A 22430-nucleotide genomic window follows, 5' to 3' on the forward strand; every position below is an offset into this window, starting at 1 on the left:
TGAGAAACTTCAGCTACTCAGATATCAGCTGCAGCAAGTGGGAGATCAAACACACATTGCTGGATTTGGGAATGGCCAGTCTAGAGAAAAGAAGGACTAGGGGAGTCATGATAGAAATATTCCAATATTTGAGAGGCTGCCACAAAGAAGAAGGGGTCCACTTGTTTTCCAAAGCACCTGAAGGCAGGACAAGAAACAACGGATGGAAGCTAATCACGGAGAGAAGCAACCTGGAATTAAGGAGAAACTTCCTAACAGTTAGAACAATTAACCAGTGGAACAGAAGTTGCCACCAGAAGTTGTGGGTGCTTCATCACTGGAGCTTTGAAGAAGAGACCGGACAGTCACTGGTCTGAAATGGTCTGCTTGAGCATGGGGCTGGACTAGAAGACCTCCAAGGCCCCCTACAGCTCTATCCGATGGATTGCACGCTGGGCCGGGGGCGCTGGGAAAACCCTCCGGTCTTTTCCAGGCGAGCCGCTGGAATCCCCCCCCCCCCGAGGAAGGGGGAGAGCTGCGAGGGCGGGGGGATGGGCGGGGGCGTTGCTTGGGAGACGGAGCAGGGCGGGGCCAGGCTGGCTGGCCTTGGGCGGGGGGGGGGCGGGGGCGGCAGGCAAGGCGGCCGCCGCAGCTGGCCGGAATCGCCGGGGGGCGGGGCTGCCGCGGAGGGCCCGCCCCGTCTCCGCCCCCTCGAGGGGCGGGGCTCCGCACCTGCGGCTCGGCCGGTCCGGGCGGTTGAGGCGGAAGCTCCGGCCTGGCTGCGCCGCGCGGCGTCGGCGTCTGCGGTGCGGGGGCGCCGGCCCGTCTGTCTGAGGGAGGCCGCGGGCCTTCGGCGCAGGGCGGCGGCGGCTCCCGGAAGGCCTCCGCAGGCCCCTCGTCGGCTGCCCCCCGCCGGGCCGGCCCCGCGGGCGCGTCTCTGCCGGCCGGGCGCGGAGGCTGCGCGGGAAGGAGGCGGGCAGGCCGCTGCCGAGCTTCCCGGGGCTCCCCGGCGCCCGGGTGGGGGTGGGGGTCCCTCGGCAGGTGGACCCCAGCGCAGGCGGGTAGGTGGCTTCCTCCGGCTGGCGGCGGCCCGCCCGGAGGGAAGAGCCGAGCGCCGCTTTTTGCTTTCAGAGAGCAGCCCTCTAAGCAGGGTTCGTGGATTGCCTCGCCTTCCAGCGTCGTCCTGCCCTTCATTTGTGCGGCTCTTCTTCCCTCGGCTTTCTCTCTCCTTTTCCTCCCACTCTTTCTTCTCTCTCTCCCTCTCCGCTCTTATTACAAACTGGCCCTCTTGGCCCAGCCGGTTGTTTCTTTCCTGCGCTTTTTAAATTAGAGCCCCCCCCCGGGGGGGAACTCCAGACGCCTCGCCGGCCCCCTTGCAGGATGGCAATGAGCAGCACGGGGGGGGGCTCCCCTTCCCGAGTCCTCTTTCCTGCTTTCCTCCCCCATGAATGCAGGACAGACAACCAGCGTGTTCCTGCATCTCTGGGGGAGCGAGGCCCCCCCTGTCACCCAGTCCCTGCAGTTGGCCCAGCCCCTCTTTCCGCCCCAGTTCTCTCTGCTTGTAGCAAACAATAAAAGGCGCCCTGGGCCTGCGCTTCCAGGCCCTGCGTTGTGGGGTCTCCTGGGGGATGAGGCCGTAGGGTCAGCCGTTAAGCAGGAGGTGGCTTGGCTTGGGGTTATACCATTCGTGCTGCAGATTTTGCTCCCAAGACGCACAACTCTTACGTGGACCACATCTATCTGTGTCCATGTTCTGAGTTTAATTCTCATCATAATCATAACATGAAAAAATGCTCCAGAGGGCCTGGAAATGATGCAGATAGACTTATGATGCGTGTCTCTTAAGAGCCACAGTTGGGAAGGGCAAATCCATTGCTAAGCAGTGTGGTCGCTAACCAACACATCACTTGACCGCAACTTGTGATTTTTCCAATTCAGTGTCTCTGCACGCTCCCATTGTCAGATGGCAATCGTGCAACCGTAGGATGCTGTGTTGGTCATAAGTGCAGGGACCGGTTGTAAAGCTACATGTTCAGTGCTGTCACAACTTCAGGTGGCCACTTAAAACAGTCAGTGTAACAGTTGTTAAGTGAGAACCGTACATTATTTGGCAGTTGTGATTTCCTGAGTGGGAGGAGGATGCCTGTAGTTGGCAATGAATTTTTGGCTGGCTGGTATGGATGGTGATGGCTGGTCTTTGGACATGCCCAGAGAAGCGGAGGCTCTCGGGGTTGAGCTTGGTTCTGTGTCGCCGGTGCGTCTCTGGGCGAAAGCCTGCGCTAGAAGGAGCTCAGTTTCTCTTCCTCTCTCCGTCCTGCAGGTGCTGCAGCTCTGCTGGATGGTGCAAGGCATGGAACGTTTTGCCAGCTCCGGGACCCAGACGGATGCCGTGGTGGTGCTGTCGCTGGCCCAAGCCGCGGTCCTGGGCCTGGTATCCGAGAATGAGTTCTTGGGAGGCACGGTCAATCCGGACAGCATTTTCTCCAGCTTGGCAGGAAAACTGGATGACGCAGCTGCCGCCGCCGCGGCCGAACTGAAGCAGCCGGAGAGCAGCAGCCCAGCTGGCCCGTCCCAGGGGGAGCCCCTTGAGGAAGAGGAGGGCCTGGAGGCAGAAGCCCCCTTTGGGAAACAGGCCCGGAGGAGGAAGCGGCCCCCTATGCGCCTGGTGCCCAACGTGAAGCACGAGAGGGGCGAGATGGAGGAGGAGGAGCAGGAGGGCAGCCCTGAAGCGCCCACTGGAGGCCCCGAAGAGCAGGTGGAGAGCAGCAACGTAGAGGGGCCCTGCTCTGAGCCAACAAGGCAGGGTGGCACCGGCAGGATGGCAAGCCTCAGCCCCTTCAGCAGGCGGCCTCAGCCCCCGCAGCCTCCGCGAAGGCCCCCGCAGCAAGAGCATTCCTTGGGAGCCTACGAGGAAAGGTTCCCCAGCTCGCCCCACGCTGGCCTGGACAGCGGCTGCAGTTTCCCGCCCGGCCTGCCGTCCCTGGGTGGCGTGGAGAACCAGCTGCCGGCCTCTCCCCCAGAGCAAGGCAAGAGTGGGGCGGGCTTTGCCTGGCAGGAGCCCCTGGACTTTGAGGCGGAGGTCCCCGGTGAGCACAGCAAGAAGGTGCACATGGACCGCCTGGACATCAATGTCCAGATTGACGATTCCTACCTGGTGGAGAAGCGCTGGCAGTGCCGCCTGTGCGAGAAGTCCTATACCTCCAAGTACAACCTGGTGACCCACATCCTGGGGCACAACGGCATCAAGCCCCACTCCTGCCCGCACTGCAGCAAGCTCTTCAAGCAGCCCAGCCACCTGCAGACCCACCTGCTCACTCACCAGGGCACCCGGCCCCACAAGTGCCAGGTGTGCCACAAGGCCTTCACCCAGACCAGCCACCTCAAGCGCCACATGCTGTTGCACTCAGACGTCAAGCCCTACAGCTGCCGCTTTTGTGGGCGTGGCTTTGCCTACCCCAGTGAGCTCAAGGCCCACGAGGGGAAGCACGAGAGCGGGCGCTGCCACGTCTGCGTGGAATGCGGCCTGGACTTCTCCACTCTCACCCAGCTCAAGCGCCACCTGGCCACGCACCAGGGGCCCACGCTGTACTCGTGTCCCGAGTGCAACAAGTCCTTCCACTACCGCAGCCAGCTGCAGAACCACACCCTCAAACACCAGAACGTGCGGCCCTTCGTCTGCACCGAGTGCGGCATGGAGTTCAGCCAGATCCACCACCTCAAGCAGCACTCGCTCACCCACAAGGTAGGCCGGGCCCACTGGGGTCACGCGGGGGTCCAGCAGCCGCCTTCTGCCCCGCTGTCCTGGCTGGAGCGGCTGAGGTCAGGCACAGAGCTTTCCGGGGCTATCCAGACCACTTCCGTCTCTTTCAGGGTGTGAAGGAGTTCAAGTGTGAGGTGTGTGGGCGAGAGTTCACGCTGCAGGCCAACATGAAGCGGCACATGTTGATCCACACCAGCGTGCGCCCCTATCAGTGCCACATCTGCTTCAAGACCTTTGTGCAGAAGCAGACGCTCAAGACCCACATGATTGTGCATTCACCCGTCAAGCCATTCAAATGCAAGGTAGGGCTGGGAGGGAGGGGGCCAAAGCCCCGTATCTCGTGCCTTCCCCCCTCCCCCAGCTGTGTTTGGGGCCCCATGCCAAGTGTTCTTGTGGGCCACCAGCCACACTGCACGTTGGCCACACGGGGAGGCTGCTGCCCACCAGTGGAGGGTGCTTCTCCTCTCCGGGCATCCCCTTGGAGGGGCTCTGAGTCCCGCCCTGTCCCCTCTGTCTGCAGGTGTGTGGGAAGTCCTTCAACCGCATGTACAACCTCCTGGGCCACATGCACCTGCACGCCGGCAGCAAGCCCTTCAAGTGCCCTTACTGCTCCAGCAAGTTCAACCTGAAGGGGAACCTCAGTCGACACATGAAAGTCAAGCACGGCGTGATGGATATCAACCTGGACAGCCAAGGTGGGCGAGGGGGGGAGGGAAGCACCTGAGAGGGGAACCCCAGACGCTGTTTTCCCAGAGGTGCCCCCGAGGCAACCTGGCATGTTTGCATTTCTCCCCAGATCCCATGCTGGAGCTAGCAGGCACCAATCCCTCGGAACTGGACGGGCAGCAGGAGATGGACGACTACGAGGAAAACGCCTACGACTATGGGGCAGTGGGGAACCCCAGCGGTGGGTCTGCCTTGGCAGAACAGACCATGAAGGAGATAGCCTACTACAACATGCTATAGTTGGAATGGGAAGGGCCTGGTTAAGGGGGTGGGTGGGTAGAGTGGGTTACCCCCCCCCCCATAAAGCAAGCTGCACAGACCAGGAGAGCCCTACGAGGACCGTGCTGGACCTGCGGCTCTTGCTCTATTACAGCCTCTGTGGCCCTCCCAGCCGCCTCTTGACCAGGTGTGGCTCCGCTGGCTGGCGGCCCTAGCTGGGTTCCAGCCTTGCGGGACTCCGCTTGCCTTACTCTACCTCCCACACTTGGCCAGGGTGACCTTGAAGACCCAGCCCAAGTCGTGGCTAAAGCGACTGGGGGGAGTGGGAGGCTAGGCAGATCTCCCTCAGTTTGCTACTGGACCAGACCGCAAGCGCTCGCCTCCCACCCATGTTGCAATCTACCTCTGCCCTGCACTCTGAAAGAGCAGCCTGGGTCAGGAAGCCTCCTGATCCAGTGGACTCCAAAGCCCACCCCACCCCCCTTACTTGGCAGAACGGTCAAGGCGCGCCCTGCACAGTCTGTGGCCATGTTCTATTCCTGGGGCGTTGCCACCAAGTGGATTGCTCCTTTTGTGCATAGAGCTACTGTGTTTATTTTCCAGTTCTGAAGAAGTTCAGCAATAAATGAATATTGTTTGGCAGACGGACTGGGTGGTGCCGCCGGAGCAGTGTGGATGTGTTGCACGGACTGACTGTCGCACTAAGGGAGAAGCCATCATTTAATAGCTCTCTTTGGCACCCAAGGCAGTTACAGCACTCAACCATTGTCTTCTCTGCTTGCAAGATCTGCAGTCAGAGTGGGGAGGGGAGCAAGGTCCCCTTCCCAAGTGGCCAAAATGGCCTCGCAAGCTTTAGGAACGTGCCCCAAAGGACCCCTGTTGGACGGGAGCAGCCGTGCTGGCGTGCCCAGAGTCCCCGTCAGCAGGGTCCCTGCAGCCGCAGCCCTCCTCTCCTACTGCTTGCTCAGGGCTCTATCCAGATTGCTTTTGATGGCGTCCAGGAAGTCAGTGGTGTTCACGTAGTGCTCGTTTAGCTTTACACTGCAGGGAGACAAGAGGCACACGGTCATTCTGGGCAGCGCAGGGCTTCTGGCCAACGCGTCCCAGCCCGAGCCAGGCCTCACTTGCTCAATCCATGGATGCAGCCAGCCAGATCCTTGGTCATTGTCCCGCTCTCCACCGTCTCCACGCAGACCCTCTCCAGAGTCTCGGCAAACCTGGTGAGGGAGGGGAAGGCTGAGGGAGAGAGCGGAGGCCTCCTCGGTCTGGGGAGAGGCTTCCCCCAGCCGCTGCTCCCCAAGAGGGCCAGGGGCTGCTCTAACCTGACCAGCGGTGGGTTGCTGTCCAGCTTGCCTCGGTGCTGCAGGCCTCTGGTCCAGGCGAAGATGCTGGCAATGGGGTTGGTGCTAGTGGGACGGCCCTGAGGGGGAGGGGCAAGCAAAGAGCCTGTGCTCGGGGGACTGTGGTGGCCTGGCCACCCAGAGCAGCGCTCCCCAGGACTTCCCTGCCTGCCAGGCAAACTCACCTTCTGGTGCTCCCGGAAGTGGCGAGTCACCGTGCCATGAGCAGCCTCTGCTTCGATGGTTTTTCCATCCGGACAGACGAGAACCGAGGTCATAAGACCCAGCGAGCCAAACCCTGGGGACAAACCCAAAGCCTGGTCAGGCAGGGTCCGTCTGACCAGGAAGAAGTGGGACTCTGCTCCCTTTGCTCACCAGCGTCCCGAAAACTGTGCAGCCCCCCAGGGGCACCCCAGGCACAGCTTGGCACCAGCAGCCCCGGTAAAGGCAGCAAGAGCCTGCTGTGGGAAGAGGAAAGCCCCCTCCCCCCAGGTCTCCCCCCGCTTCTTTCCCCAGGAAGAAGTCCTGTGGCCCTTAGGAGGGGGGGGGCTGAGCCCAAGCTGCTTCCCCTGGAAGGTGCCACCCTAGCCTGGCTGCACCAGCTGTAGGCAGGAGGGACCACTCTTGCCAGATCTAAGAGCTCAGCATGGGGTACTCAGCGCCTTGGTCAGCGAGTGCTCAGCCCCAGTCCACCTGCTGGTTGTGTGCCCTAGGCAGGGCCAGCCAATACCTTGGGCGAGGATGTCCGACTGGACATCTCCATCGTAGTTCTTGCAAGCCCAGACGAAGCCGCCAGCTGATTTCAGCACCTGGGCCACCATGTCATCAATGAGCCGGTGCTCATACCAGATCTTGATCTTGTCAAACTCGGTCTTGTAGTGCCTGACAGGGAGGAGGACAGGAACCCTCCTCAGACAGGGCTGGCATCATGCAAGGCCGGCCCTGTGTAACTTCCAGTGCAAAGGGCCCCCCGAGGCCTGGTAGGCAGGCTCGGACCCCCCTGTTGAAAGAGCCAAGGGGGCTGCTCCCACCCCACGCTCCCTCTGGGCTAAATGGCTCACTTGTCAAAGATTTCCTGGAAGATGTCCTTGAACCGCCCGTCGTAGGCCTTCAGGATGGTGTTCTTGGTACTCATGTAGAGCGGCCATTTCTTCTGGATGGCGTACTGGAAGCAGCTGTGAGCAAAGCCCGAGATGGACTGCAAAAGGCAGGCCGGTGCTCAGTGGGACGTGCCTGAGGCGGGGCCTGCAGAGCTCCCCTCCCTCCTCAAGGGAAGATTCAGCAGGCCGGACCCCCCCCCCCCCGTGAGGCTGGGCATTCCCCCAGGAAAGCTGCGTCTGTGCGAGTCCTGGCCTGTCCCCTCTGCCCAAGCCGCCCCTCTTCCTCCTCACCTCATCCGTGTTGTACATGCCCAGGCCGACACCCCCGCCTGGGAAGTTAAAGACTTCCCACTCCTTGGCTCCACTGCCATCTTTGGGCACGAAAACCATCTTAAAGGTCCCTGACCTATCCACCACGAAGTCTGTGGCTTTGTACTGAAAAGCAGAACCCCGAGGTTATTGCAGGGTTTACAAGATGCAAAGTCTCTAAAGAAACCAAGATCAAAACCCACCTAGGGCTGGCAGTTAAACCCACTTAAAAACAAGAAAGGTTTCAAAAACGGCATTTTTAGGCAAGACAAGTAAGTAATGCTTTGCAAAACGAAAGATCCGGGAGGATCAACCCAACACTGCTGAGGGGAGTCCCAGAATGGCCTGGCTAGAAAACGGGCTTTTTCCTCCCATGTTCAGGCTTCAGAGCAGCTGCGGAAATTCCTTAGCTTCGGTTTTTCCCGTCTTTATAACCTCTGGTCTAATCTGGGACACAGGATAATTTGAGGGCTTTTACCTGGATGCATTATGGCTGCCCGCACCCACCTTGCTTTGCCCTGGTGCATTTCCTGACCATTCTGCCTGTTACATCAGCTCTTCTGCCCATCCCCCAGCCTGCTAGGAAGTGTCTGTGGCTTCTGCCCCTGTCCTTGTCCCAACTGTTTGCTGAGCTACAATTCAAGGTTATCTTTAAGGAGAAGCTGTCCGTCCCACAGAGGTGGTGGCCCCACTGGGAAGCTGTGACTGGGATGATTATTATTATCACACTTTTTAATATATTGGAGCCTGGATTCAGGTGTGCATTCCAGAAAGTGTTTTTGGATCGGATCAGCAGATTATATCCCATTCACATTCACTTAATGACTTCCAGGTCCTGTAAACGTTCAACTATTAAACCCTGAATAAAGTGCAGAAGTTTCATCTGTTTAAATCGTTAGCAACTTTGCTGGTTCTCTTAACTTCCATGGGTGGCTGTGCAAGTAGAAAAACTCCTGGAGCCCACAGAGATCCCAACAGGCCTTTCCTTCCATGGCTTCAAATGGGTCCTGGGAGGTGCGCCAGGACACCCGGCAGCAAGAAAACTGCTTTGTGTGGCTTGGCAGCAGGTCAGCCCTCCCCCTCGCAAGCCCACCTGGTCACCGTGAGCATGTCTCCCAATGGTGATGGGCTTCGTCCAGCCTGGGACCAGGCGAGGGATGTTCTTGCAGACGATGGGCTCTCGGAAAACCGTCCCGCCCAGGATGTTCCGGATGGTGCCGTTGGGGCTCTTCCACATCTTCTTCAGCTTGAATTCTGCAGGGGTCATGAGGAAGATGCATCTGGCATTGGGGCCAAGGTGACTTGCCCACCCCCTCCGACACCAGCGGCATCCTCTGGGTCCACCACCTTGCTCAGACAGATGCTCTCCAGGGGCCCCTTGGTGGAGCTTCTGCCTCGCCTGGTCGCACATACCTTCCACACGGGCCTCATCGGGGGTGATGGTGGCGCACTTCACAGCCACGCTGTACTTCTGAGTGGCCAGGGCTGAATCGATGGTGACTTGGTCCTCTGTCTGGTCCCGGTGGGGCAGTCCCAGGTCAAAGTACTTCAGCTGCACGTCCACGTTGGGCAAGATCAGCTGCAGGCAGCAGATGAGAAGCAGTCAGGAGCAGACACCTGTTTGCCCGCCTCACCTGGGCAGTCTCTCCTGTCACCAAGAGAGGCAGTGGGCGTGTGCTTCCTCCTCTGCACGTTTTATGGGCAGAGATCACTTTCAAGCCCTCAGGGCGCTATTCTGCAAGGATGGAGGGGAACTTGACACTGCTCTCCTCTGTGAGCCACTGCCTTGCATGTGAAAAGCATTTGTGGCATCACCTGGGCTGCCTAAGATGCATGCAGGAATCAACAAGATACCTCAGGATTCCCCATCTCAAAGCTTCAAATCCAGCTCCCCACTTCTCCTTCGCTTTCTACTCTGTCCAAGCACTCCCACCATCCACCCTGGGCTCCCGGCCACCGTCTCAGTGGCTCATCGGGGCAGGGAGGGTGGGCAGTGCCAGGTACCTTCTCCTTGATGAAGGCCCAGATGATCCGGGTCATCTCATCCCCGTCCATTTCCACCACAGGGTTGGCAACCTTGATTCTCTGGTCAGCATCTGCAGAGAAGATGGGATCAGAGGTGGCAAGGCCGTGACTCTCCCTGCGCCCCTGGACAAACTCAGGCTCCTTTGCGGTGGCAGCAATGCCGGACAGGCCCATTTGGAAGCGTCCCGTTTGTTAAAAGCGATTAGAAGGGCAGGTTTACGTTCCCCAAGGAGACCAGACTCCTCTCTCGAACCAGCGGCTGACATACTGCCCCCTGCCCAGCCCAGCCCACCTGCGGAGGCTTTTGACCGGCTAGCGAATGATGGCTGTTCGGGGGCATCTAACGGTCCGCCCGGGAGGAGGATCAAGCGCTTTCGGGGTCCTGGGCCAGTTTCCCGTCCTCTGCAGGGCCCACTTGCTCCCCGGAGGGTCTCCAGGGCTGCCACCACCCTCCTGCCACATCGCGCTCTCGCTGAAGGGCCGCCCCGCCCCAGAGAGGGGCGGCCTCTGCCCGCAAAGGGACAAGGTCACGCTCAGAGGACGCCGGGCAGCGGCAGGCCCGGCCGCCCCTCTGCAGCCCGCCGAGCGCCAGCTGGCCCCGCGTCCTCCGACAGGTGCCCGGCCGGGCCGGCTGCCAGGGCCGTGGAAGGGGGGCGGCGGCGCGGGCTCCGCTCGCGGCCGCCGGAGGCCTTCCCCAGCCCGACCGCTCCGGCCAGCGAGGAGGGCCGGGCCCGCAGCCCTTCGCCGGCCGAGACCTCAGCGGAGCAGCGCCGGTGTTCGGGCGGGCTGCCGCCAGGCGCGGCGCCTCCTGCATCTGGCCGCGTTCCAGGCGCCGAGCTCCAGCCCGTCCTCGGCCTGGCCGAGCTCCAGGAGCCGCGGGACCGGCGCGCTCAGCCGGCGCTCTCCCGGCCAGGCGGGCTGCCGATGCCCCCGCCGCCACCCTTCCTTCTGCCGGCGCTGCCCGGCGGCCCTGCGGCCGGACGAGGGCCGGGCGGTCGGCGGAGACAGGCCGGCGGTCGGGACCCCAAGGTCACCGGCGGAGGCAGGGCGGCCCCCCGGGCGGGCGAGTCGCGGCTGGGGCGCGCGGCGGGACCGTCTCTCCGGGGCCGGGAAGCGGAAGGCGCCGCGGCGCTCCGACCCGACCCGACCCGCGCCCCACTCACAGTGCCGGTGAGGCGGGCGAGGCCAAGCGTTGAGCGCGGGGAGCGCCGCGGCCGGGCAGCGAGGCCAGGCGGCGGCGGCGGCGGCAGCGGCCCCAGAGCGGAGGTAGCGTGCCATCGCGGCGGGCGGCGGCGGAGGAAAGGGAAGGCGAGCAGAGCGCCGCCGCGAGCGCAGCAGCCCTGGAGCCGCCCCCGCCCCCCCCCGCGCCCGGCCCTCCCTGGGCGGGGCGTCCCCGCTCGGCGGCCACGTGCGTCTTTGTTCCCCGCCCGCCCCTGGCGCCCCTTGCGCGGCCGCCCTTCGCCCGGGCCGAGCCCTGGCCGGACCGGGACCCGCCGGTGCCACCTGCTGCCTCCCCGCGGATGGGTCTGGACTCAGCTGCACCAGGCCGGGGGGTTGCCGGGATCTGGGTTTCTGCCCCCCCCGCCCATGCCCCAACCCCCGGCCCAGGAGAGGCAGGGCCAGCAGCCCCCCCCCCGGGCACGCCAGGTGGAGGTGTTTCCTCCTGCCAGCGGTTGACATGACTGGAACTTTGCACCAGGACATCAAGCTGGTTGGGGACAGATGGGCACTCAACGTCGACCCTAGTTGTGGAAATGCAGGGGGGGGAGTCGGTAACTGGGGCTCACGGCGGGACTGCCTCTCCTGAGCCACGCTGATCAGGACAGTGGTACTGAGGGGGGGGGATTTTCCTTCTCCCCTGGAGCAGAGAGGAAGCCCTCCGGCTATTTTTAGTCTTGCCACTAGTGGAAATCGGGAGGGCCCCAGGCCAGGGGCCACTGTGCACAATGATGCTGAAACCCACCTGATCATCCTGGGCTATTCGTGTTTTGGCCAGTGCTGACTGGCTGAATGCCCTGCTGGCTCCTCTCCATATGAGGAGATCCTCTTCATCTCCGAGAGACAGCTTGCCATTCTTATCCGGCTGGTCCCTTTCCCAGTCTGAGGGCTGCAAGTTCTGCCTAAGAAAGAATAGTGCAAAGGCCTTTATGATAAAGACCGGGGTGGGGCAGCCAGCAAGTCTAGTTGCAGGCCAGCCACCTCTGACCCACTCCTCTTGACCGCAGCTGCAGAGTCCAGCACAGCACAGGTGGCCTTTCAGAGGGGCTTAAACAGGGGAGGCCTTCAAGACCAGAACTCAGGGCAGGCAATTCCCACATGCTGCAGATATGGGTCGAATTATGGCTAGTATCTGCCAGAAGAAACATTTCTATGTTGGGGTGCATTAACAGAAAAAGTTCGGCCTGGGGGAATTAGATGTCAGCCCTTGCTTGAGTTTTTGTCCTGTTCTGGGCTCTGAAAGAAAGGGGAGCAAGTTTGCTGAGGGCAGGTAGAGGAGGGGCCAGGAGGGGATGAAATGAGGGAGGCTCCCTCTTGGGTTGTCACAGCAGAAAAAAGAGAGGGGATTTACTGTCTTGCTCCAGATGGGCAGCTCCAGGTTCCAGAGGTCAAAACTGTGAGGAAGGAGGAACTGCCTGACCTCACAAACTATCAGCAGTTGCAGAGGCTGCCCCATGAAGTGATGAGGTAAGCAGACAGGCTGGATGCTCGTGCTCAGATGGATCTTGCACCAGGCAAGTCTAGATGGCCTCTCATATCTCTTCTAACTCGATTCTATCCATTTAAGAAAAGAGGGTACTCATTCCAAGCATGTATATTCACTTCAAAAAAGGGGATCTGGGTGGCTTATAAAAGCAGTAAAGAATTAATTGTAAGGTATAGCTCTGTTAATAATTGTCATAAAATCATGTTCCGCACATCATTAGCAGCCACCAGCTGCATCCTACCAGTTGCTTATGTGAATCATGACGTCGTCTCTGGGGTGCTGAAGGTCAAGTTCTGGCCTCGTTTTGTGGGGTGGTGATCCTGAGGAAAGGGGTTCTGGCCACGGCTCACCTGCGACTCCCTTTCTGCCACACGTCCCCAGAGGCTCCTGGCATGGTTGTTCCCCCTATGTGCCCAGGGCAGGCAGATGGGTTTAGAGTCAGCAATTCTGCTGAGGTCCAATCCCCCAGCCTTTAGGATTCAAGTGCCTGCTCAGCACTGGCATCTCGAATTGCCCCAGGAACAGACCACGGCTAATGCAGCTCCCAATTTCCCATTGCTTACATGGCCAACTGCATCCAGCTGATTTTCAGGGCAGTGCCATCTTGTCACGTGACAAGGCCACGAGGATGGCCAATCCCTCCTGCTGCAGGATGGGTCATACCTAGCGCACAAGCCAAAGCTGAGCAGGCTGTTCTGTGCACACCTTCCACCTGCTGTTCTACTTGGATCCGAGTCCGGAAGTTTCCCCAGATTGCAAATCAGCTCCTGCTGGGGGAGCACTACTCCATTAAGAGCTAACCTTGGAAATGTAGGGGAATTGGTTAGTTTCTAGATTAATAGCCATTTCTTCTAGCTTGAGATAAGTCACCGCCTCTTCCATCCGGAGCTTTACAACCTCCTGGCACTGGGTCAGGACTCTTCCTGCATCTCTCTCCAGAAGAGGGTAGAGATGTGTAACTGGAAAGCCTCACTGCGTGAATTCCCCACACCGACTGGGCTGCTTGCGGAGGAATGAGCTAAAACATCACAGGGAGGCCAGAGGGGGTCAGTGGTACAGAAATCCACCAAGAGATCTACCAGGACTAAAAGGATTCCACTGCCCCGTCTACAATATGTCACCAAGGCCTACAACAGGGGTAGGCAACCTTGGCTCTTTTATGACTCGTGGACTTCAACTCCCAGAATTCCTGAGCCAGCTGGCTCAGGAATTCTGGGAGTTGAAGTCCACGAGTCATAAAAGAGCCAAGGTTGCCTACCCCTGGCCTAGAACTATTTATACTAAGATTGGTTATAGTAACTTTTGTTTTGATTTTAAAATAAAAAAAAATGGACACTAGAGGGAATTAAAGATTGCTCTTACCAAGGAGAAGAAAACTCAACTTACTATTATAGAATAAAGCAAAATACTTTTAACATTTGACATACTGAAGGATATTTTTGAACAATAGACTTGGGAGTTAATTTTAAGAACGTCTGTGTCATGGTTCCAACAGACAGTCCCTAGTCTCGGGAGCAGCAGGTTAAAATAGGTGTATTATCTCTGGTATCCTCTGGACTTTTGCTGACATGAAGACCAGAATGACAAGGTTTTATGTGTTGACAGATAACAGAGGGGATATGGGGAAAGAGTGGGATGAAACCTATTGGCTGCCGCCTAGGGGCTAGACTATATATTGTGGCTGGCTGCAGCCAGGTTTCAGTACAGTTCTAGGAAGAATAAAGTATGTGTTATCCTGTACTCAGCCTCGTGTCTTCCTTCCTGCACCAAAGAGCCCACTACTTAACACCTTTTTTGCATTTTATCTGTACTTTCAATTCTTCCTTTTTATTCTATTTTTTTCAGTTGTATTGGTTTTCATTGTTACAATCTTTAATAAAATGGCTATATAGAGAGAAAGATATCAGTTTTAAGAGCCAAAGTTTACAACTTTGATTATCTTGTATTTCCTCTTGCTACTTACATTCTAGTGAAATGGGGTGGTGCCTATCGGATTTGCTTTCAGATATTATCTGCCTGTTGTGGACTTAAAGTATTTGTCTCCGCTCATTATCTTAGCAATGCATCTTGCATATCTTCATCAAGACATGTTCCCTAATCTCTATAACTTCACATTCAGTTCTTCATTATAATTCAACTGTCTTTTCTATTTGTCAGGCACAAACAACCAGATCCACATGTGAAGAGTTCAGGTCGCTGTTTCATTGCTCAAGCCTATATACAGGAATCTTTTCGGAGTTGCACCTCAGTAAGACTAGATAATTTTCAACGACATTCAAGGAGAGTCAGACTTGTGCCCACATGGGGATTCCAGACTAATTCCCTGCTTTACTCCCCCCCCAACCCCAAGCCAGGCTCTCTCCTACATCTGCTCCCAGTTAGTGTCTTCTCCCTCTGGTAAGGAATCCTTCAGTCCTCTGATGCTCTGCACAGTATTGGCATCGCTCCCACTGCCAACAGTCTCCAACGGTGGCACAACTGTTGAGCATCAAACAGCAACAGTGGTCTTTCTTGGGGTCTGCAGCTTCCCAGTCCCTGGCAGCTCTGAATACTAGGACTCCATACAAAGCCATCCTCTAATTATGCCCTCTAAGCTGCCACTCCAGTTGCCCACGATGTTCTGGAATGGCCCAACTCTGCTGACTCCATTGCCCACCTCTCCAGTCAAGACAGCTGAAATAGATCCACCATCACGACGGCTGACCTTTTCTTCTCTGCCACTCCTCCCTCCAATTACTTTGCACGCAGATTTGCCTTTAGTATCTATCCACATCCCTTCATACACCTCTCAGTACTACTAAGAAGATGCCCTGACTATCCTGCACAGTATCCTAAAGTCTAACTTAAAACTGGCTACACTTAACAACCTAGATTAAAATACTTTTTCTTTCCTTGGCAACATCTTTTAAAAATAGCAAGGTGTTTATACCCTCCCCGTCTAGGTCAATAAGACGCAGTCTTGCCTGCTAAGCTCTCAAGTCTTACTTACAAACAGCTTGGAAGCATCTGGGTGCCATTGCTAGAGTCAGAACATTTGCACAGTGTTTAATGTAATGGATCACGTATTCGTGGATGCCCTGATGTGCTTTGTTTTGTGCTAGCCCTGCCCACTTTTCCTTTTCAAAAATGTGAGTACAAAACCTACCTTGTGTCCCTTGGTTCAGCATAAGAGTTGCTCCCTCTGGGCCTTGGGATATGGTGTTCCACGGGCTATATCACTAATTGATCATACGCCTGGTTCTGGTGGTATGAATCTTTTTCCTAAAATGGCTCACTTCAGTCCCTGCCCCGCTAAGATAGCTCAGCTATTCATTCAACAAGTTATCTAGAAGCGTGGTTTGCTAAGATTTCTGACCAAGACCCACAATGCATTGTTTCATCCAATGATTGAATGTGAAGTTTCCCCTGCCCTCTGCTGGTCATCCATAGCTGATGATGAAGTCAGGAAGGCAAATGGAGCAGAGCCTTCATTGCCGTACAAGCTGCCAGCATGATGTGTAGCCTCATCTCCTACTCCAGGAACCTACAGACTTCCTGGCAGCTTTGCACGGTGGTGGGAATCAGTGATTTCATTCTTGTCTGCAATAAAGGTTCTGATCTAGCTGAGAGGAGTCTGGGACTCTCCTGCCAAACCAAGTGGAGGAGTCGAGTCTGGAGATCTGCAATTTAATTCAAGCTCACCTGGGGAGCCTCGGAAATGCCAATTTGGCAACTGCTTGTCCAGCTCTTTGTATTCTTGAAGTGTGGAAAGGGTATCTGCCATCCCTTCTTTGACAAAAGGAAATCTTAACAGAGGCACTGATACGCCCCTTATTAAAATCTTTGACCCAGCAGACTGGGAAAAGGATGAGCCAGTCTCAGGTGTATCAGGGTTGTGTTTTGTTTTTTTTGCTAAGTTGGCCAAGGTTGCTGCATTTCCAGAAAAGCTGGGTAGCTCTTGAATGGTTTTCATCAAGCTTTCGACCAAGAGGTGTCTAATGGGTAACCTTGAGGAAGGAATGCAAGAGTCACTGGGAGAGCCAATCCGAGGAACTAAACAAGAGAGAGGGAGAGAGCAAGAGAGAGGGAGGAGAGGCAGGAGAGGGGGTGGGCCCAATCTCTGCTGCTCTTACACCTTCGCCAAGAAAGTGTCCTCCCGAGATCCTCTTGGGGTCTGTTTACTGACTTGGCTTGCGCAAAGGGACCCGGTGGCTGCTTTGGTGGATGTTACAGCCTCACCAGAGTCCTCGGAGCCTGAGCAGAGGAGACCCCATGAGACCACGAGGGGCCAGATTCTGGCAGAGCCCTGACCCAAGAGCACATCAGCCACTCTGAAGATCCGGGGGGGGGGGGAGTGTGTCTCGGAGGAGCAGACCTCCAAACAGGCCCCAAGTCGATCCACATCCAAACCAGCCCACAGGCCCAAGCCTCTCTGTTGGGGCCAACTCCAGATTTGGGCTCCTGGGCTCTGTTTCTGGTAATCTGCATGTCGAGACTTGATTCAGAAGGTGAAGGACGGTCACCAAAGAATACCAAGAGAATTTCAATCCATCTTTAAAAAAAGGTTTATTAAGAAATTGCCCCTAAATACTGACGTGTCAGGAAGATACAACCCCAACGAGCCAAGTGGGCCCCAAGGACAGAGGTTCATACTCTGGAATTTGGCTCACAAGAAAGCTTGGAAAAAGGGCTAAATCCTGCAGCCCTCTTGTCCTTTGTAGCCCTCACTTGGATGCTAGAAGAGCAAGGCGAAATCAGTGTTTGTGTTCACAGCCGCTGGAGGGGGAAGAGATTGCCAGGAAGCAAGCAAGCACACAATGGGGAGACTTGCCTTGGCGCCAGCTATTTGCTTAGCTGCTCCCCTGCCTTAGAGCACAAAAGGAAGCCTTTGGGGTAATCTTGGTCAGGATTATGCCAATTTCAGGTAGCAGGAAGAATCAACTAATCTGGCAAAGAAAAGCAGCTTAGGAAGATACAGCTGGTCCAAGCAATATCTTCCTTCTACGGGGGGGGGGGAAGTGGGAGGACAATACAAGAAACAGGAGTGGGGCACGTGGCAGAGGAATGACTCCTGCAGTCAGCCCGGCCTGCTGAAGAGGGGCAACCACTGTGGCCCTCGGCCCTTTCCTCCTGCTAGCAGTTGCTGACGGAGCTTGGTAGCAAAAGCTCTCTGGCTACCTACTCACCCAATTCCCAGCTACGCTCAGAAACGTTAATGTAGCAACAAAGCCTCTGAAGCCTTTATTTGGCTGGCTTTTGGGGGATTTGCAGAAGAACAAAGGAGCTCCTCGTCTTGGGCCTTTTGAATCGTGTTGTGGGTTTTATGCCAACCACAGTGTCTTTGTGGATCATCTGGTCAGGTCACAATCTGGTGATGGTGCTGTTGCAAGGTTCAGCCCTTTTCATCTGCATGAGGCAAAGTCAGTGCTGGGTATTGGATTATCCTTAAAAAGGTTAATTATAATACAGGTAGTCCTCAACCACAACTGACCCCCAAATTTCTGTTGTTAAGTGAGACATTGAGTTTTGCCCGATTTTATGACCTTTCGTGCCACAGTTGTTAAGTGAATCACTGCAGTTGATAAATTAGTAACCCGGTTGCTAAATGAATCTGGCTTCCCTGTTAACTTTGCTTGTCAGGTCACTGCAACTGTCATAAATATGAGTCAGCTGCCAAGCGTCTGAATTTTGGTCACGTGACCCTGGGGATGTTGCAAGGGTTGTGTGAAAAGCAGTTGTAATTCACTTTTTTCAGTGCCGTTGTAACTTTGAACTGTGGTAAGTAAAGTAAGTAAAGGATCCACTCTGGCTGTCATCTGCTTTCCTGACTTAATTCAAGATGTCGACCACCTACTTTGGAAGCTTTAAAAACAGGACTTGACTGAGCAACCCGTGTAAGAAGTGCTGATGGGTCCAGCTCTGGAGGAGAGGGTCTCTTGCCTGTGGAACATCTGGGAGGGCCCTTCCCTAATTCCTGGATGTGTTCTTCCGATTCCAAAGCATAGTGTCACTTCATTGATGCTTGTGAAGATATGCATTAAAAATTGTGCTTAATCAGGTTCGTTAAAAGGCTTTCTATGCCATCTTAACATTTTAATATTATCTTATAGGGAGGGGGTGGAGGCTCTGGTGGACTGGTGCAATAAAAATAACCTGGTTTTGAATGCTAATAAAACAAAGGAGATCATTGTAGATTTCAGAAAGAGCCGGCATAGTCACTCTCCACTTTGTATCGAGGCTGCAGCTGTGGAGGTGATCAAGTACCTGGGGTTGCAGATCACTAACAATCGTACTTGGTCTCTTTATACAGCATCTTTAGTGAAGCGTGCAAACCAGCGTCTGCATTTCCTGTGTCGGCTGAGGAGAGCACATCTTTCTCCTTCTGTCCTGGCCACTTTTTACAGAGGCACAATGGACAGCGTTGTAACAAACTGCATCACTGTCTGGCTTGGTGGTAGCAGTGCCTTAGATAGAAGGTCCATTCAGAGAGTGCTAAGGACAGCCGAGAAGATTATAGGAAGCTCGCTTCCCATTATTCAGGACGCTGCTTACAAGCGCTTGTATGTGCTCAGAGCGCGAAACATTGTTAGAGACCTCACACACCCACTTCACGGTCTGCTGCTGTTGCTTCTCTCTGGGAGGTTTCCAAGTATTTCCAGCAGGACTACCAGATTCTGTAACAGCTTTGTTCCTTATGCCTTCCATCTTGTGAATTCGTGGGATTCTTTTTTTTTGCCATGTATATGTATACGTTCGAACTAGACACTGATGTTTCTCTGTGTCATATATGTGCATTTATGTGGGTATATGCATAATGGTATTTTTTGAGAGATGAATGCAACAAAATTTCATGTTAATGTATGCTGATTAGGGTACATTTAAAGTGACAATAAAGATTCTATTCTACTCTATTCTTAACATGTTTATTATTGTTTGGGAGAAATTCACTGTACATTTATCAACATTGATTGATTCAGAAGAAGGTGACAAAATGAATGGACTAATTATGAAATGCTTTGTATTATTATGGAATTGGTTGTGGCGTGTGATTAAAGTGGAATATGAGGGAACTAAAGCCTGTGCAACTGTAAAATAAATTCTTAGCAAGTGGCTCAGCCTGGAGCCCAGAACAAAAGATGGGTGATCTTACCTTGATCATTTAAGGGGTTAATGGCTGAATGTGTATGGAGGGTTTCTTTAAAAAAATCTATATACAGTATTTATTGTTAATATATTGAAATACAAAGAAAGAAGGAAAAAAGGAGATACAAAAATGCATAGTAAAAATAAGAATAAAGGAAGGCTTGTGATAATAACAAAGGTGTCTTGGTTGCAGATATGATGTCTGTCTGAACCTGAGTGACAGTTTCTCTGACACAACAAAAAGTTTTGATCTAAACATTAATGAATGGAGGATTGAGTTAGGTGTCTTTCTGAGGGAAAATAGGGGGAATATTTGCAAGATATCCATAAATGGTGACCAATCAGAGCAAGGGGATGGATTTCTTTACTGGACAGAAAGCTTCTTAAGGGGAAGGGGAAAAGGGCAGAGCAAGACCTGCAAATGCTGCATAAGGGAAGTGGATCGGAAGTGGTTCCTTGTACGGAATAAACAGCTGGAAGGACAGAAAAAGACATTGATTCCAACCTCCTTGTTGCTGGAAGTGTCAGGAGAAACATCAAAGGAACGTGAGTGGGTGGGTGGCAAAGCCAGGACTGAATTGACGGGCCTTGAAATATCTAAGCCTTGAAGTGGTCTGGTCTTGGAGAGGAGATGAATTCAGATCCAGCTGCAAAGAAACATGCAAAGGAAGAAATGCAATAGATGAGTATAAACAATGCTTGGATTGGGGGGGGGAAGGGACCTTGGAGCTCTCCTAGCCCAACCCTTCCCAGCACAGAAATTCTCAGACTGTCCCAAGCAAAGGGACATTCACAACTTCATGGGGCAGGCAGTTCCACTGCCATTGCCAAAAGGTAACAGATGAAATGGTTTGCAGGGATAGAAAAACAGGGAGAGGCATGGTGGATAGGGATGGTGGAAACGAGTTTTACCTGCTTCCATTACCTGCTTTTCATTTCTTTTCCTTACTGTTTTCCTGGGCAACGCACAGTGTTGCCTACTTGACAGGACACAGCATCCTGGGTGACTGTGTGCTTGAAATACACGTGGGATAAGGAGGACAAGCCAAGAGAAGCAGCAACTGAATGCTCCTGTAGCCAGAGGGACTCCTAAGCCTTGTCAGCCCCTGAATTTCAGATTCAGAGAAGCATCGCGGCCAGTGCGACATGGCAACCATAATTGCTGCTATGTTCAGTTAATCAAGAATTTTAATTTTTCCTTTTGGAAAAAGGGTCGATCTTGGTCTACACTGAAAGCTTTATTAAAAACAAACAAAAAACAAGATCAGGTGGATTCAGAATATAGGAAAGTAAATACAATGTTTTTTGTTTATTTAATGTTTTTCTTTTGTTTTTGTGGATGGTAAATTATTCATTTTTGTTCTGCATTATTTTACAATTGTTTGTTTGAAAATTGATTAGTAAAACCAATCTGGTTAAAAAAAATGGAATTGCTTATTTTGGGGACTAGAATATCCCAGTTGTTCTACTTTGGGGTCAGCATTTGATAAACCCCTGGTTAGTTTCTCCAGCGCTGATGGCTCCCATCTGGGGGGGGGGGCTAAACTGGCCTTTCCCTGCAAAAAACCCTAACCTTCCCAAGAGGATTCTGGTTCTCCAGCCACCCTCTGGTGCCCACTTCCCAGCCAGTGCTTCCCACCCAGGACTTAGCTTCTCAGCTGGAAGGAATCCAGGGGGTCTTCCTCTGTAAGAAAGGGAACACCCCCTCCATGAGGCCTGGAGGCCTCTTGACCCCTTGAGGGCAGAGGAGGGTCCAGAACTGGGGTCAAGGGCTACCCAGGCAGGGGGCAGACCCTGCTTTAAGTGGACATGTCAATCAAGTCTGCCCAACCTATGGACAGCCAGAGGTGCTGCCTGCCATCTGCACCCCGGGGAGGTTCCTAAGGGCTGGGAGGGCCGTCCTCAGGGCTGCCAGCCTAGTGGGGAGCCTGTTGGCCAGCTCCAGCAGCCGGGCCTCCTTCCTTCTTCTGCAAGGGATAAGTGGAGGTAGAAAGAAAAGGCAGCCCACCCTCAAAGTTTGTGAGGCAGACAGAGAGAGCAGGCAAGAGTCCTTTCTTTTTTTTTTTGCCAAAGGCCAGGGTGACCCGCTGCCCAGCACCCTTTTGGCCCTTGCCCCCCTCCCCCATTCCAAGGGCTGGTATCAGCTTGGCTCGCTGACCCCTTGAGGTTCCAGGGCCATCTTCCCAGGCTCCAGTTGCCATGGCTATTGCTGGGAACGTGTTGCTATGGAAACAGTGGGAGTGCTGCCTGCAGGGCTCCATCTGCCTCTGGAGCACAGGGAAGGGGATGGACGTAGGCCAGGAGTCTTCAAACTCAGCCCTTTTATGACTCATGGACTTCAACTCCCAGAATTCCTCAGCCAGCATGCCCATGGCTCGGCAGGGTCCTGGTCAGCCCCACTTCCCAAAGCAGCGATGCCTGCCCAGGATCGAGTAGGTGGCTTGTAGCCCAACTCTGTCAGGTCCGAGCCAGTCAAGTGGGCAAGGATGCAGCTGCACTCCCAGGGGGTGACAGGAACCCCCCTTCCATAGAAGACCTGTACATTGTGTGGGTCATAAGGAGGCCTGAGAAGACAACTGGAGATCCCTCACATCCTGGACATAAACTGTGCCAACTCCTTCCCTTCAGCATGCTGCTCTAGAGCACTGCATGCTAAAACAACCAGACACAGGGAGGTTTTTTTCCCGTGTGCCATCACTCTGGCGAAGACTTAATCCCCACAGTTCTGTCTAATAATAGCTATGTATGGTTGTAATATTATTATTTTCCTTTATTATCTTCTTTACTCCCCTTTTATTGGTGATTATCATTATTCTGCGCTGCATCTGGAGACAAATTCCTTGTGTATCTATCTAATCACACTAGGTCAAATAAAATGTGCCATTCAATTTCTGGGTTGCAGCTGGGCACCAGCAGGCGGAGAGGCAGGCTTCCTCTGCAGGGCCTGGGCTGTCCAGCAGCCTCTCAACTGCACCTGGCTGGCTGATGCCAGGATTTTGACTCCCTTTTCAGCAGGAAGAAATCCGGAGAGCAGCTCCAGGTAAGGGGGGGGGAGGCAGGCGCAGCAAAATTCCCAGGAAACCTGGACTCTGCCTGGGCAGCGGCAACTCTGGCTGACCCTTCCTGGTCTTTGCCTGGCACCAGCG

At 54.7% G+C, this 22430-nt stretch overlaps 2 protein-coding genes across 2 annotated transcripts; one reads left to right on the forward strand and one right to left on the reverse strand.

Annotated features, from left to right (window-relative positions):
* Positions 1-419: 419 nt before the first annotated feature.
* ZNF710 (zinc finger protein 710) lies at positions 420-5326 on the forward strand (the record flags this gene model as incomplete). The annotated part of the gene is made up of 5 exons (XM_081337007.1): positions 420-1040; positions 2300-3721; positions 3850-4041; positions 4260-4434; positions 4536-5326. The coding sequence occupies 5 exons, from the start codon at positions 420-422 to the stop codon at positions 4703-4705; spliced, it is 2580 nt and encodes an 859-aa protein (XP_081193133.1). The 3' UTR covers positions 4706-5326.
* Positions 5327-5396: 70 nt separating this feature from the next.
* Positions 5397-10795, reverse strand: IDH2 (isocitrate dehydrogenase (NADP(+)) 2). The gene is made up of 11 exons (XM_081337454.1): positions 10622-10795; positions 9438-9529; positions 8847-9012; positions 8527-8687; positions 7416-7559; positions 7086-7222; positions 6755-6906; positions 6210-6322; positions 6007-6104; positions 5809-5901; positions 5397-5725 (listed from the first exon to the last, which is right to left on the reverse strand). The coding sequence occupies exons 1-11, from the start codon at positions 10734-10736 to the stop codon at positions 5638-5640; spliced, it is 1359 nt and encodes a 452-aa protein (XP_081193580.1). The 5' UTR covers positions 10737-10795; the 3' UTR covers positions 5397-5637.
* Positions 10796-22430: the final 11635 nt, after the last annotated feature.

This window comes from Vipera berus, assembly GCF_964194415.1.
Source record: "Vipera berus genome assembly, chromosome: 12".
In the NCBI taxonomy this organism is placed as follows: domain Eukaryota; kingdom Metazoa; phylum Chordata; class Lepidosauria; order Squamata; family Viperidae; genus Vipera; species Vipera berus.